Here is a 14,249-nt window from a genome sequence, read left to right as displayed (position 1 = left end):
TTCAATGGTTCAATGGTTCAACGGTTATTACCAGTATCCGCCGGGCAGAAGACCTCGCTTCATCGATTTGCCAAACGAACAATCGGAGACAAGACAAGCCAAGTCAAGACAAGACAAGTGGATGGCGGTGATTGATCATCCTTTGTTGGATTGTATGTATGGTGATACAAAGATTTGTCACCGGAGGAATGGAACTCACGTCCAGAAGCTTGAGGCGATGCTGCGAGTCAGAATGTTGTCAGCTGTATTGCACTGTATCGCAGCATGGGGCCCTTTGAGCAATGCAGTAAAGTGGGTTGGCCGCTTGAGCGAGGTAGGGTTTTCCAGTGTTTGCCACTACTGCTCACTGCCCTGTGTTAGCATATAAGCTGGACTCTGAGAAAGGCATTGTCCCCTAACTTGCTCGACCTCATCGGTACACTATCTTATCGACCCGGACGATCACTTCGAATATCCGCTGGAGTATCGTCATCATGTTCAGTCATTTGTTCATCAGGCATCCTGACAAGTCGACAGCGGCGCATACTACCGATAACATCCCCAAGAGCACAAGCGGTACTTCGATGTGAGTTTGAGTCGAGCCATCGAAAATTTGCCTTACTACTCGAAGCCAGGGAGTGTATGGAGAAAAGGACAATGCCTGACGTGATATTTTCTCTTTTCACTGGATTTCATGTTATCGCCCTCAGTGCGGACAATCACCCTCAGGAATACACATACAGTATGAAGCTCAACGTGACTTATCTCCCAGATACCCACACTCACACTCACACTCACACTCACACTCACACTCACACTCACACTCACACTCACACTCACACTCACACTCACACTCACACTCACACTCACACTCACACTCACACTCACACTCAGACGGAAAGCCATAGTAAACCTGGATCGTGCACGTACACTATCCACCCGTATTCTGGATTGGTCAGCACCTTCGGTACTTTTCAGAGGATCAGAGATACGTATCGATGGGAATTATACGAGGCGCCTCTCCCTCAAGAAGAGATGGAACATCAAAGGACGGCGCAGAGAGCACGTCATCCGGAGATGAGAGCTTTAGATTTCGCTAGTATACCTCAAGAGCCTTTGGTCCATCGGATATTCCTTGATAGAGGTACAGCTTCCACGGAGCATATGAGCATTAGATTGCCTGATGATTCGGGTGTGGATTTGACAGTCTGGCTAGAACCATCACGATAGAGTACATCCACACTGTAATACTGTAAATTGTAGGACGCCACATATCGTATCGCCTAGGCATTTTACCCTGAATCAAGATTGTATAACCTATCTATCTCCGATGTGGGGTCTCCATTCTGCAGCGATAGGTCAACTGAACAAATCTCTAAGGCAGTCCTATTCAGATTCCGATAAGACCCCATTCTAGACTTGAATCTACTCCTTCTCCCCAGCTCTCTCTCAAGCCGACACCTCTGCAGCAGGATCTATTGTAGGCTTACCATGTAGGCCTCACGCTCAGCTCTTGATCAGGCTGTCATAGTTGTACTACCTTTCTCCAATTGTTGTTCTATCTATCTCATCTTGTCTGTACTACCATTATTGCACTCACCACCTTGAAACGCTGGTCGATCTAAATCCCTTTTAACGCCAACAATCATCTGCCTCCATTGCATTCTGCCTGTTGTATCCCGTTGAAACATCCCATTTGTATTAACATAAACAATATCAAAATCCAGCCGTGCACAATTCAGCAACAAATCAACCTAACGACCTTCGGACCAACGAAAACAGATCTGAACAAGCTGTCTCTCACAGGATGTCATCTTCTACACATTATCCGACGCCCATCCCGACCGATCCTCAAACACCATCCCCCACCCGACAAGCAAGGGGCAGGTCAGATACGATTCTCACCACCTCCTCATCTGACTCTTACCCGCACCTACAAACTCCCCCGACCGCTTCCATTCTCGGTGTGCTTCACAATGGAACATACAAGCAGATCGCAGAACCCTTGGGGTCACCCACACCAAATCGTACTAACAGCTATGGCCTCGGCGGGCCATTATCGTTGGCGTCTTCCCCCGACATCGTCGCTCGGATTTCGCCCTCTTCACCTTCAATTCAACCGTATCAACATGCATCACCACCTATCGCGCAAGAATCGAGTCCTGTACACAATCTGTCGCTCGGCTACAGGCAGTCTGACAACAATGGCCAATCCAGCATCGTAACGGCAGATCACTCGGAGGGTTCAACGGCAACGAATGCTACCCGACGATCCAATTTGAAAGCTGCTGTAAGGCAAAAGTTGGAGCGATCTAGAAGTTCTTTGAGAAGTTTGCGGGGATCGAAGGACGATGAGACCGATGACGGTTCTGGTCTTAGCAATCCCCCTTCGCTGATCAACATCGATGGCCTGATGCCTGTCGGTCCAAGTACTGCGAGTCGACCGAAGAAATCGAGATTCAAGTCTCTGTTGACCATATCTCGGAACTCGTCTTCGGCGTCAATCAGGTCCAATATCGTTGATCCTCCTATCGCCTCCCCCTCGATCGGCCCATCTCAGCACATTGGAACAAACAACTTTCACACTGCTATCCGCGAGACACTGTCATCAGCTCATCACATAGGTCACCATGAGGTAACGGTCCGAGATTTCGCTCATTCCCCTCATCAGCCGATGCCCGCCGCTGCTCGAATCAGACATCTGTCAATTGATGCGACAACACAGCTCGACGAGGGTATTCTATTTACCAGGCGGAGCCGCAACCCAGTAATCCCGTTCGTGCCAGTCAAGAATAATGATCCTTCGGATCTGCACGGGGTGACACCTCGTCCGATACGGATAAGCAGACCTCGAGCGGCTTCGATGCCTTTGGTCGACACCACCGCTACCGCTTTACTCACGGAAGAACCGGAGGAGATCGTGGACTCGGAATTCAACTACTTCGATGCATTGCTTCCCCGTGAGCTGAAAGTGTTGATCATGAAGACGCTTTTGAATATGCACAGAGCAGAACATGGCACTATGAGATGGAGCGGAGAGACTAGGGGCAAAAGAGAGCTCATCAAGCTAAGTAGGGTGAGTGTCAGCTGTTTGACACCGAAGGTTGCTTTCTAGCTGAAACTTTTGTATAGGTATCCAGATCTTGGCAACATCTCTGCCTCGATGGCCAATTATGGTCCGACTTGCAATTGACGCCTTTCGCACACGTCTTACACCCCAACACACTGAACCGTATCGTCGAATCCGCCTTACCATTCATCACTGAACTCTCCCTTCAAGGTCTAAACACGCTGCGAGGGTCGAGCCTTCTTCCCTCCTTATCGCCCTTTGACAGGTCGAGCCCGCCCCTCAACAAGGCAGAGGGCATGCACGTCTGGATGCCCAATCTCCGCACGATCGATTTCAGAGGTGCGAATCGCCTATCTGCTTTCGACATTTGCGCGATCATAGCCGGATCACCAGGTCTGAAATCCATCAATCTGAAAGCCGTACAGAATTGTACGTCAGAAGTAATTCGCACGATAGCTAGAAGTGGGAGATGCCTGGAAAGCTTGGACGTCACACGATGCAGAAACTTGACGATTGGGGATTTGATATTCTTGATTTCCTCGATGGACGAATACCAGTCTTCCAAATTGCGGTGCTTGCGAGTGGGCGGTATGAAATCGTATGGTCGACACGCGGCAGAATTCTTACCCCTGGTAGCTCGTCAACTGGTCAATCTGGAGACATTGGACTGTCAAGAATGTACGCATATATTCGATGGCGATTTCGAGAGATTCGCTCAGGTCCTTCGCGATTCTCAGCCGGCCCGACAAAGTGGACTGATTCATATCAATCTGAGTGGATGTACGGCGTTAAAAGGAAGTTTCATCAAAAGCTTGATAGGCCTAGTGCCAGAATTGAAGGTGCTGGAACTGGCGGGCTTTGAAGGGATGTTCAAGGAGTTAAGTAGTAATGAGAAAGATAAATTGGAATTGGATCTAATTGGGCTGATCAAGACTACGCCGCATATCGAGAAGATCGATCTAGACTTCACTGGATCGAATGGAGGTATCTCGGACAAATTCTTAGACACCCTCTCGAGGTATTGCCCCGGTGATGCCGATACTGAAGAGCCGGTCGGCCAGAATCTGAAGGAGCTGAGACTCGGTCATGCGGCGGATGTGACTGCCGAGGGACTGGCAAGGCTGATTAGGGGTCTGAAGAATTTGAATGTGTTGGAGATTGACGTGAGTGGGAGTGGAATGAATTGCTCGAGTCGTGTGAGAGTTGTAGCCAGCGGAGGAGACTAACTTAGCTTTTGGTTTTGATGCGGCTTTCGATAGAACACATCAGCCGATAACACAGTTTTACGAACATTCATGAGATACCACCCGCTCGGAACAATCTCAATTATAGATTGTCGATCGGTACGAACTGCCGAGTTGGAAAAGATTGCATCTTCTACTAGATGTCGAAACGCTCGAGGCGGAGGCGGAGGTGAAGGTAAAGGTGGTATGGGTAGCTGGGAATTCTCACCATTCCAATATGATCAGAGGGAATATGGGGATATGTGTAATGTGAAAAGTTTCCAAGGTTGGAGAGGTACGACGATCCCGCAGGATTGGCGGACTATACGGCAGACTCTAGATGGACAAGCTGTTGTGAACGATAAAGTTGCACAAGCGTTGCAGTCAGAGAAAGATGGAGCCAAGGCGAAAAGGAAAGAGAGGAAAAGTAGTTGGTGGTCTGCCTCTGCCCCTTCGTCTTCTAATTCACCGGCAGATGAGTGGAATGGAGAGTTTGGAGTTGGACTTGATCATGGTGAAGAAGGTGGAAGGGGATGTATCGTCATGTGAGACAGTGATTGTGGTTTTGACATTTGTTTGGACGTTCATTTTGATTTTTTCGGATGTGAGCTTGTATGTCTTTGAACCTCTCTCTGTTCCGCTTGTTGTCTTTTCGCTCGTTGCTGTTGTAGTAGTCAAACGATGATGATGTCTTCATGATGACACCATGTACTAATCGTACTCAATGTCTGATGCACTATATCTCAGCTCAGTGGCTCAGAAAGTACAGGATTGCCTGAGCGCTGTTTTCATCCAAGGAGTAGTCGTAGTCATCAAGACTCTGTCGAACAAAACGAAACGAATTGTATCTCGCATATGTGATATTATCTGTATTATGCATGTGGTTGTATACAATTCTAGTATAATATAGTAAAGCATGATATAAGCATGTCAACTGGAAGCACGAGGATGAGAGCGTTTGTCGCTCGTGCTTCGTATCAATGTCCGATGACAGAAGGAGGAAAAAGCGGAGGAGTTGGACTGAGCAAGGGGAAAATATCTATTTATGTGTATATACAACTCTTGGTCTAAGTCAAGACAAGCCAAGTCCAATTCATTACGGGAATCGTCGATTGCAAAGTTCACCCAGTGGACTACATATTGTAGCACTGATATGCGGGAAAGACGGAATTGGCGATTATGCGTGAGTGCACGATCAATCGTTCGAGTCTATGAGTATTGTGCCATTATCCTAGAAGCTAGTTTCGAGCCGATCGCAGGAGCTTGTACAGTTTTTCCCCTGCAGATTGACCAGGTATCAACTCCGGTTATGAACATACAATAAGGAGCAGGAGGCTTGACTTACCCGATACCATACCATACTCCTTCAACACCGTCTCCAGAGCCCCGCCCCCGGTCCTGGTCGTGATCGCGGTCAGGGAATTTACCGAATAAAGGTGAATCGCCGGAGATGATCGGTGTTGACCATGTGCTCTTGGAGAGGACCAGAGTTCCGTTGGATGCTTTGAATCTGGGTGAGAGGGATTCGATAATGCCAAGTAAAGAAGTGGACTCGACATTGGAGGCATAAATGTCATGGGAAGGGGAACGGGAAGGGGAAGTGCTGATACTTGAATCTCGTTGGGATCGAGGTCGAGAACTAACGAGACAATGTACATGTCATCAGCAGTGTTCGTGCGTGGGTATTGATGAGGTGGAGCATGATACCGTGTTTCATGGACAGGATGACGGAAACTTGAGATCGGACGGAGATAGAGTCGAGACTTACATGACGACTTTCCCATCGTCCCTCACTACCATCTCAATCCCCTTACCCATACCGTTTTTCCCCGCTTCTTCAATGTCTGTATTTCCCTTAGCCAGCTCTAGATCTGTTCCTGAGTTTGACTTCGATTCTGGACGCAAATCCAGGCGCACAGCTAGAGGTTTCACCTTCTCACGAGGTTTCAGAACTACCCCTTCCCATTCTTGTATCCCCACATTCATATTGAGGTTTACATGTTGCCCAAAGAGGATCTTGGATAGTTGCGGTAACTCGATTCCGGGTGATAAGACGATATCGTCCGCTTTCAGATGGACTATCTCCTCGACGCCGTTGATGACTCGGACAACGTTCAGACCTTTCACTCTTCTTCCCCTTCGACTAGAGTTTGGGCTTCCGCTTGGACTGGAGGGCTTTCGGCTTCGACCCGAATCCGATTTCTCGTTATTTGTCCAAGTCGCGTCCGGAATATCACTGGGATCGCTCTTTTCGTTTGTGACCTTCATGGACTTTTCCCTGTCTTCTGCACCTTCTTTCCCTTCGGACCTTCCTGATCCCCCGGTGAAGAATTGAGCGATCTTCTCTACACATGGTGTATGATTCTCCAGCTTCTCCATCAGACCACCACCGACCCCTTGTCCTTCCTTCGAAAAGCTAGGATCTTCATCTTCGAATACGCATGAAGTGGCTCGGGCGATGACGAGTGAAGCGCCTGGATGGGTGAGGAAGAGACCGCACAGATGACGAGTGAGATCGGACGGTTGACAGATGGCCGTTTGGCTTCGATGTTGAACTACGGGGATCGAAGGGAGGAATGGGATTGTTGTCGTGGTTGATGTAGACATTGATGTTGAAGATGATAGTGCAGGGTGAGATGGTGATGACTATGTTCAGTTACCCTAAATTAGCGATTTGTAAAGCGAGTCCAAATTCGGCTTGACGTTTGGATAATAGGGTATTGAAGATGACAGGAGAGATGCAAGAGGACTTACGTATAGATCTATCTCTTTATAACCCCATTTCAAGTTCCCGCCGTGATTCCTGGATAATTCGCGATGCAGATCGAACCCTTCAGCTGATAAGGCTGCAAATCATTGGTGCAGATAGGGCCAGTCAGCCAGATATTCGGGGCGATAAGAGGCGATATGGATTTATGACCTCGTTGGAGCCCAAGATAGCGAAGAACTTGACAGACGGTCAGACTACACACAGCACACTCACCATCTTTGCCTTTAATCGATAATCCAGAAGCGTAGCCACTACTCCCCGTACCGACATTATCTTGCTCTACAAGGGTGATCTTACTTTCTGGATGTAAGTCGGGATGTCTCGAGAGGTAGTAGGCGGTCGAGACTCCTATCAACCCTCCGCCGATGATGACGATGTCTCTTGGTTGATGTTGTTGTTGTTGAGCTTGAGGGGAAGGCATGGTTATGGTTGTTGGCGACAAAGTTCAAGTTGAACTTCTGTAGATCTCACAACCGGTCTTTTGTTTATAATCTGGCTGGCGAATTCTGCCTTGTTTCTGGGTAAACCGATCTCTGCTCTGCGATACTAATCCTCTTTTATATATTCGATTCTTCACAACATGGACAGGACACCGATGCGAATCGTTTCAATAGAGAAATGCCTTGTTCTTCCGATGCGAGCGATCTGATCCTTCTTGGGATCGGTCTGGACTTGATGGTACGTGAAGATCCGGTATGATGAGGTATGGCAAGGATCAAATAGCTAAGTAGGAGTAGGAGTAGGAGTAGGGGTAGGTACGATCAATGGTTTACAAGTGCGAATACAGGTTTCGAGATTGGTCGCGGTTGCAATCGCATCAAAGTCGATTTCAAGATCAAAATGAAGATCAAAAGCAAGATACATGTTTCAGCCAAAGAAAAAGTTACAATCAATCAATCAATCAATGAATCGTGCACTCCAGTTCCAGACAATCAACCATGCATATGCCCAAAGCTCCAACCTCCAAGTTTGTCAGGTCAGGATCAGATCGTATTTACTTTATCTACCAATCGATCGACGCGTAAAATCTCTGTCTGCTATCGACTATCGACTTTTTTCTGGAGTTGGATGATGATGATGACGTTTGATGGGTTTGATCCAGTGCTTGTTGCTTGCCGATCGACTGGTAAGTGTGCCTTAATCGATTCGGACCGGGAAAGGGAAGGCAAGGGCTTAGGGAAAGGGGTTTCTGTGTCGATTGACTCCACGTGCTTATCACCTTGCCCCTGTTCTCAGATCCCCTTTAAGCTTGAGTTCATTCCTCCTTGATCCGAAATCACAATTATCTGATCTGTTTTCGTCTTGACAATAACAGCGACAGAAAGAGGGCCATGGCGTGATCGCTTTCCAGACGATGCATTGATCTGTTCATCTGCTGAATTCTAGCTGATCAGACTGCTAAACTTTACCTTGATTACTCAGCCAGTGTTGAGGATGGTTGATTGGACTGATTAGACTGAGCAAGTGACGTCACGCTGACTAACGGGTTTTGGTATGGAGGCAGTCAGTTTGCATCTTGTGTCGGGAAGATGCATAGATATAGATATATATATCTGTCTCGATCATTTCAATCAGAAGTGGGAAACTAGAATAAGACAGTCAAATTCAATTCAAGAACACATTCAGAAAGAGACGACTCGGACGAAATACGATGTCAATGTCAGCGGCATACTCTAAACCCCCTTTTGAGCCTACGATCCCCCTTGAGCCGTTCAAGATATCTATTTCAAATAATGATATCGAAGAGCTTAAAACCTTGCTCAAGATAAGCAGGATCCCGAAAGAGACTTATGAGAACCTCGATGCTGAGAAGAAAGGGTTCGGAGTGAGTAGGAAATGGTTAGTTGAGACTAGGGATTATTGGTTAAATCAGTACGATTGGTGAGTCTACCTAAATACTCTGACTGCGACCCTCCTAATCATCATTCCTACTCCCTTTTCATATCATACTCTCTATTCTCTGTTCACTATGCCCAGTCTCTTAGATATTTCCGCTACCCGCTACACTAGAAATGCAACTATGACTGACAGCGGTGGTCGCAGGAGAAAGCATGAAGCTCGTATCAATGCTCAGCCGGCGTACATCACAACGCTGAAAAATAAGGACGGACTGGAATATAAGATCCACTTCGCAGCGTTGTTCTCGGAGAAGGACGCGATCCCGATCATACTCAGCCATGGATGGCCTGGAGCGTTTATCGAGTTTTTGGGGTTGATGGAGTATCTGAGGGAGAGATATACCCCAGCAGAATTACCGTGAGTCCTGCAGTATGCAGTATAAATCATCAAATAACGCGCTTTCAGAAAACCCCTTGACCTTCTTGCTTTCTGAATGTCATCGTCTATGGCTTGATTGGGGTTGCTAAATTACAACCCAGCTGACGCCCACAAATCCGTTTCGAGCAGATACCACCTCATCTTCCCTTCTACACCGGGATACCTATTCTCGAGTCCTCCACCACTCGACCGCGAATTTTCCGTACGAGACGTGGGGTACTTGTATAATCAGCTTATGGAGGGCCTTGGATTCGGCAGCGGTACGAGTGGATATATTGCTCAAGGTGGGGATGTCGGAAGTCACATAACGAACGAGCTTGGTCGAACGTACCCCGACTGTAAAGCGATCCATTTAAATATGAGGGTCTTTCTCCAACCGCCTGAAGGTACTCCCGAACACGATACGACTCCATTCGGCGTCCCCGAGTTCTTGGTGAAATTACAGAAATACGGATATAATCTGGAACATGGTACTCGACCTTCGACTGTCGGTCTGGTGGTCGGTTCTAACCCGCTGAGTCTGTTAAGTTGGATAGGGGAGAAATTCTTAGAATGGAGCGATGAGGATCCGTCGATAGAGACGATATTGAGTTTCATTAGTTTGTATTGGTTCACTGATACTTTCCCTTCGTGTATCTTCACTTATCGATATGTGAGTACAGTTCAGTCCAGTTCAGTTCATTTAATTTCTCCCCATTTCATCTCGCCTTCTTCGTGGACAAGTGATCACTGGCATCCGGCATCTAGCATCAGTGGATGTCGGAAAGTATGATGATTGAGCTGATGACGCTTTTTGTTGGTCTTCGTAGGGCTTCGGATCGAAGAGAGATGAGAGCTCAGCGGAGAAAGAATATAATCCCAAACCAATGGGATTCAGTTATTTCCCTAAAGAGATTACACCTGTGCCGGTGCATTGGGTCAAGACGGCTCATAATTTAGTATGGAGCAGAGAGCACAAAGCTGTAAGTGATACTTTGCGCTCCGTACTCATTCATTCAGTCCGGATTTGTTACAGGTAGTGACGGGCTGCTGACATATGCCTATGGTGATCAGGGTGGTCATTTCGCTGCGCTGGAAGATCCGAAAAGGTTATGGGGTGATGTGGAAGATTTTGTCGCACAAGTATGGCCTGATGTGTCGACTAAGTAGGATCTGTTACTCATACGAGATCGAGTGTGTGAGGTATCTGTCGTCAGAAAAGAGAAAAGGAGAAGCGATGTCAACAGCTTTATATCTTCTTTGTGTAATAATATTCGACCTTTGTCATGCATATGTACTGTACTTTGTACTCAAGGGCTTCTTGTGCAGTTGTGCAATTGTCGAAGTATCAACGAGAGCGTCGGGAAAGGCGGAAGGAAGAGCATGGTGATCACGTGTCATAACACACAAGCCCTGAGTTCTTGGCTATGAGTAAGTGCGGGGAATGGAATGGAATGAAGCGATCCGAGGGTGTTTTGGAAATGTAAACACAGCCACTGCTAAATGCTAAATTAACAAATTAACTCTATTCTAGGAAACAACAACGACGCATTGACCATATAACATTCAAAGAGATATTATCCCCACGACTTCAACATCTGCAGCAGAACTCATCTCAAGCATCAAGCATTGACACGACATCACCGATCGACGTTTCTCAATCCGTCGCGAAGGCTGACCTGACCAATCGACAAATACCTGCCCATTGTTGCCGATCATGAAATTATCACTAACCCTTCTGGGTCTACCTTTCCTCTCCCTTGCTGCTGCTTTACCGAAAATCACGCGGACAGGCAAATACCTGTACGATGAGACTGGAGGTAGATTCTACATCAAGGTGAGTCTAAAGAGCTTCAATTTCCATTCACATCAGCTAGTCGATACGATGAATGTGAAGCTGATCGATGTGTGGATGGATGGAATGACAGGGTGTAGCATATCAACCTCAAGGAGAGGCAGCTGAGAATACAGAAGCCAACCAAGCGAAGTGGGTCTTCTCATTTTTATCGTTAGTTGAATTTAGCTGATATATCTTTGGAAATGTAGTGGTGGATTCCCAGAACCGTAAGTATGATCTAAAATTACACACTGGAACTCTCGATTCGCCGCTTTCGTCTTTCATCCTCATCCTCTTTATCTGTTCTGTCTTGTCTTGGCTTGGCATTGCCAATTCATCAGTATCGCTTTAGCTGACTCAGTATATGATTCGCAGCGAATCGTTCCATGACCCCTTGTCTTCGCCGCAAAATTGTACGAGGGATTTACCGTACCTCAAGCAATTGGGCGTGAATTCGGTCAGAGTGTATTCGGTTAATAGTAGTTTGAATCATGATGAGTGTATGAAGACTTTTAGCGATAATGGGATCTATGTATTGTGAGTCATATATACCGCACTTCTTTCCATCGCCCACGGCAAACTCATCCACCGTAAACTCATCGTCCGTCCAACACTATCGTCTATCATATTTCACCTCTTTTCGCCGTGCTGACTCGTTCTACCCACTTGATTTAGGTTGGACGTCTCCCTCCCTCTTAATGGCTCAATAGATCGAGCCTCCCCTTCATGGTCCACCAATCTCCTCAACGAATATATCAGCACGATAGACACATTTAGAAATTACGATAATGTCTTGGCGTTTAATATCGGTAATGAGGTTGTCAACCAGGTCAGCAATACCAATGCTGCTCGTAAGTTGCGTCATACATCCAACATCCGATCATTCATGTTCAGTACAAGCCCCATCGGGGAGTTGGAGCTCCCGAAGCTGACGAACATTGCGCAGCATACGTCAAAGCCGCTGCGAGGGATATCAAAGCGTACCTCAAATCGGTTGGCTCTTCCGCCTTAGTAGGATATTCAGCGACGGATGGTGATGCGGATTTCAGAAACAGTCTGGCAGAGTACCTCACTTGTGGCGGAGATGATATTGCCGTCGACCTTTATGGTGAGTCGTATATGCCATGCTGACTTGGCAGGGTGCATGGACTGATTGGTGTCGCTTGGCAGGGTTGAACAATTATGAATGGTGTGGAGATGCCAATTATAACTCGTCAAATTGGAATACTATCGTCTCTGGATTCCAGGATATCCCTGTTGCCACATATATGTCCGAGTACGGGTGAGTGTGACGTTTTTCGCGCGACTGATAACGCGCAGCTAACGAAAAGGCCATCACAGATGTATTTTCCAACCTCCTCGACTATGGACTGAAGTTGCTGCTTTGTTCTCTACACCTGTCTCCGACGTGTTCAGTGGAGGTGTTGCTTTCAGCTACTTCCCTACTTCAGATGGTGAGCTGGACTGTGTGAGCGCTGGCGTTCTCGTACATCAGCTAATCGAACGGCACAGGCTACGGCATGGTCACTTTCTCTGCTGATGGCAACTCGTGAGTGACTCTGTTTCCACGTGATAGGGACAGCGTATACTAAGGACCTGTATACTTGCTCAGCGTTACCACGTCCGACGACTTCACTCGACTATCAACTCAATACAACGCTACTGACCCGCCCAACTCCCCGGCGCAATCATCAGTCACTGCGGGCCAGACCACCTGCCCTAACGAATCTGCTTCACTCGTGGCATCAAACACCCTTCCACCTACGCCTAATCAAGGGGTATGCGACTGCATTAACCAGAAGGCATTGTCTTGTCTGGTTACGAGCAGTACTGCTAATTCCCCTACCATTGTCGGCGATCTTTTGAAGTGAGTCTTAGCCTGGTACGAAGTATGAGGGCGATGCTAACATCAATGATGGACAGCTACGCTTGTACCCTCCTCGGGACTTCTACGAACGGTACCGCCAACTGTGATCCGATCGGTGGGAACGGAACAGCCGGTACATATGGGGAACTGTCATACTGCTCTCCAGCTGTCAAGTTGTCCTACGCTATGTCAGCGTACTACGAGTTCAACCCTGTAGACTCCTCTTGTGATTTCTCTGGAAATGCTACCTTGAGTCCAACTCGTGAGTAAACGACTCTTGTCTCATCTAACTGTCGCAAGCTATGGAGATATGGACAAACTCGAATCACGTGGGCGTAAGCGTGAGACGCGCGATGGCTGATGTATGACTCGTCTATTGATAGGCCCCAACACAGCACAAGACGCTTCGTCCGCCGCTTCTCAATGTTTATCTGCGGAACCTTCGGGCGGAACTTTCACACCGTCTCCCGTATCTAGTAGCGGGGCAAGCCAGACTTCACGATCGACCAGCGGCACCAATTCTGCGTCTGCATCAGCCTCAGCTAGCGGCGGAGCATCGTCAGGAGATGTTAGAGCTTTGAGGATTTTGGGACCTGGATCTATCTTGGGTGGGGTCGCTATATTGGGAGCGATCCTCGGAGGGGGTTTGATGGTTGTTTAATCTGAATCTACTTAACCCTTATTTAGATCTGGATCACCTTGAGGAGTGTTATTGGGCGTTGAAGGAGAAGAGCCTTCGGGATTTTACATGCCTCTTATGATCGCATATATGTTGATGGACATTTTCTCTCGCAAGCACAGTACAGTATGCATTCCTAATTCGTTCGTACTTGTCGCTGACCATCTGTGAGCTAGCTCTTATCTGTGAGTGGCGAAATAGGGCAGTTGAGGAGGAGGTATAACAGGATAACATATGTCATGGGACGATCAAAGCGCAGATCAGACGTGCATGTTTGCATGTTTGCATGAGCATGATACAACCCTCAAACATGTTTGCGTTTGTATTTGTTTATTGATGGTTCCTTGCGCTCACTCTCTATCTCTCTTAAACCAACTGTACAGTAGTCTGATCTGACCCTTTCCCCACTCTGGCTCTAGCACGAACATGTGCTTCGGAAATACGTCACCGTCACAGCTTGTAACACACATAGAGCGAGACCATCCTTTGAGGGTCTAGTCTATTTCTTACACTTTACCAATACCTTGAAGCAGGGTCCTGCGCCATGCCCGAACCGAAGTGTCGGTGT

At 47.4% G+C, this 14,249-nt stretch overlaps 5 protein-coding genes across 5 annotated transcripts; 4 read left to right on the top strand and 1 right to left on the bottom strand.

Moving 5' to 3' along the window:
- Positions 1-473: 473 nt before the first annotated feature.
- Positions 474-1,209, top strand: I303_106856 (uncharacterized protein; the record flags this gene model as incomplete). The annotated part of the gene is made up of 2 exons (XM_018411761.1): positions 474-565; positions 888-1,209. 2 exons carry the CDS (start codon positions 474-476, stop codon positions 1,207-1,209), a joined length of 414 nt encoding a protein of 137 aa, XP_018258962.1.
- Positions 1,210-1,786: 577 nt separating this feature from the next.
- I303_106855 (uncharacterized protein) lies at positions 1,787-4,821 on the top strand (the record flags this gene model as incomplete). Its single annotated transcript, XM_018411762.1, has 3 exons — positions 1,787-3,055; positions 3,112-4,212; positions 4,309-4,821. 3 exons carry the CDS (start codon positions 1,787-1,789, stop codon positions 4,819-4,821), a joined length of 2,883 nt encoding a protein of 960 aa, XP_018258963.1.
- Positions 4,822-5,481: 660 nt separating this feature from the next.
- On the bottom strand, positions 5,482-7,463 carry I303_106854 (uncharacterized protein; the record flags this gene model as incomplete). The annotated part of the gene is made up of 5 exons (XM_018411763.1): positions 5,482-5,551; positions 5,618-5,911; positions 6,041-6,918; positions 7,027-7,118; positions 7,256-7,463. The coding sequence occupies 5 exons, from the start codon at positions 7,461-7,463 to the stop codon at positions 5,482-5,484; spliced, it is 1,542 nt and encodes a 513-aa protein (XP_018258964.1).
- Positions 7,464-8,699: 1,236 nt separating this feature from the next.
- I303_106853 (uncharacterized protein) lies at positions 8,700-10,468 on the top strand (the record flags this gene model as incomplete). The annotated part of the gene is made up of 5 exons (XM_018411764.2): positions 8,700-8,923; positions 9,086-9,298; positions 9,449-9,971; positions 10,129-10,281; positions 10,373-10,468. 5 exons carry the CDS (start codon positions 8,700-8,702, stop codon positions 10,466-10,468), a joined length of 1,209 nt encoding a protein of 402 aa, XP_018258965.2.
- Positions 10,469-11,015: 547 nt separating this feature from the next.
- I303_106852 (uncharacterized protein) lies at positions 11,016-13,663 on the top strand (the record flags this gene model as incomplete). The annotated part of the gene is made up of 12 exons (XM_065969459.1): positions 11,016-11,135; positions 11,227-11,285; positions 11,345-11,362; positions 11,511-11,672; positions 11,811-11,986; positions 12,082-12,243; positions 12,306-12,417; positions 12,477-12,589; positions 12,648-12,684; positions 12,748-13,002; positions 13,059-13,264; positions 13,386-13,663. 12 exons carry the CDS (start codon positions 11,016-11,018, stop codon positions 13,661-13,663), a joined length of 1,698 nt encoding a protein of 565 aa, XP_065825531.1.
- Positions 13,664-14,249: the final 586 nt, after the last annotated feature.

Source organism: Kwoniella dejecticola, chromosome 8, assembly GCF_000512565.2.
Source record: "Kwoniella dejecticola CBS 10117 chromosome 8, complete sequence".
NCBI lineage: Eukaryota > Fungi > Basidiomycota > Tremellomycetes > Tremellales > Cryptococcaceae > Kwoniella > Kwoniella dejecticola.
The sequence above is the reverse complement of the archived record's forward strand: the minus strand, read 5'-3'. Positions and strand labels throughout refer to the sequence as shown.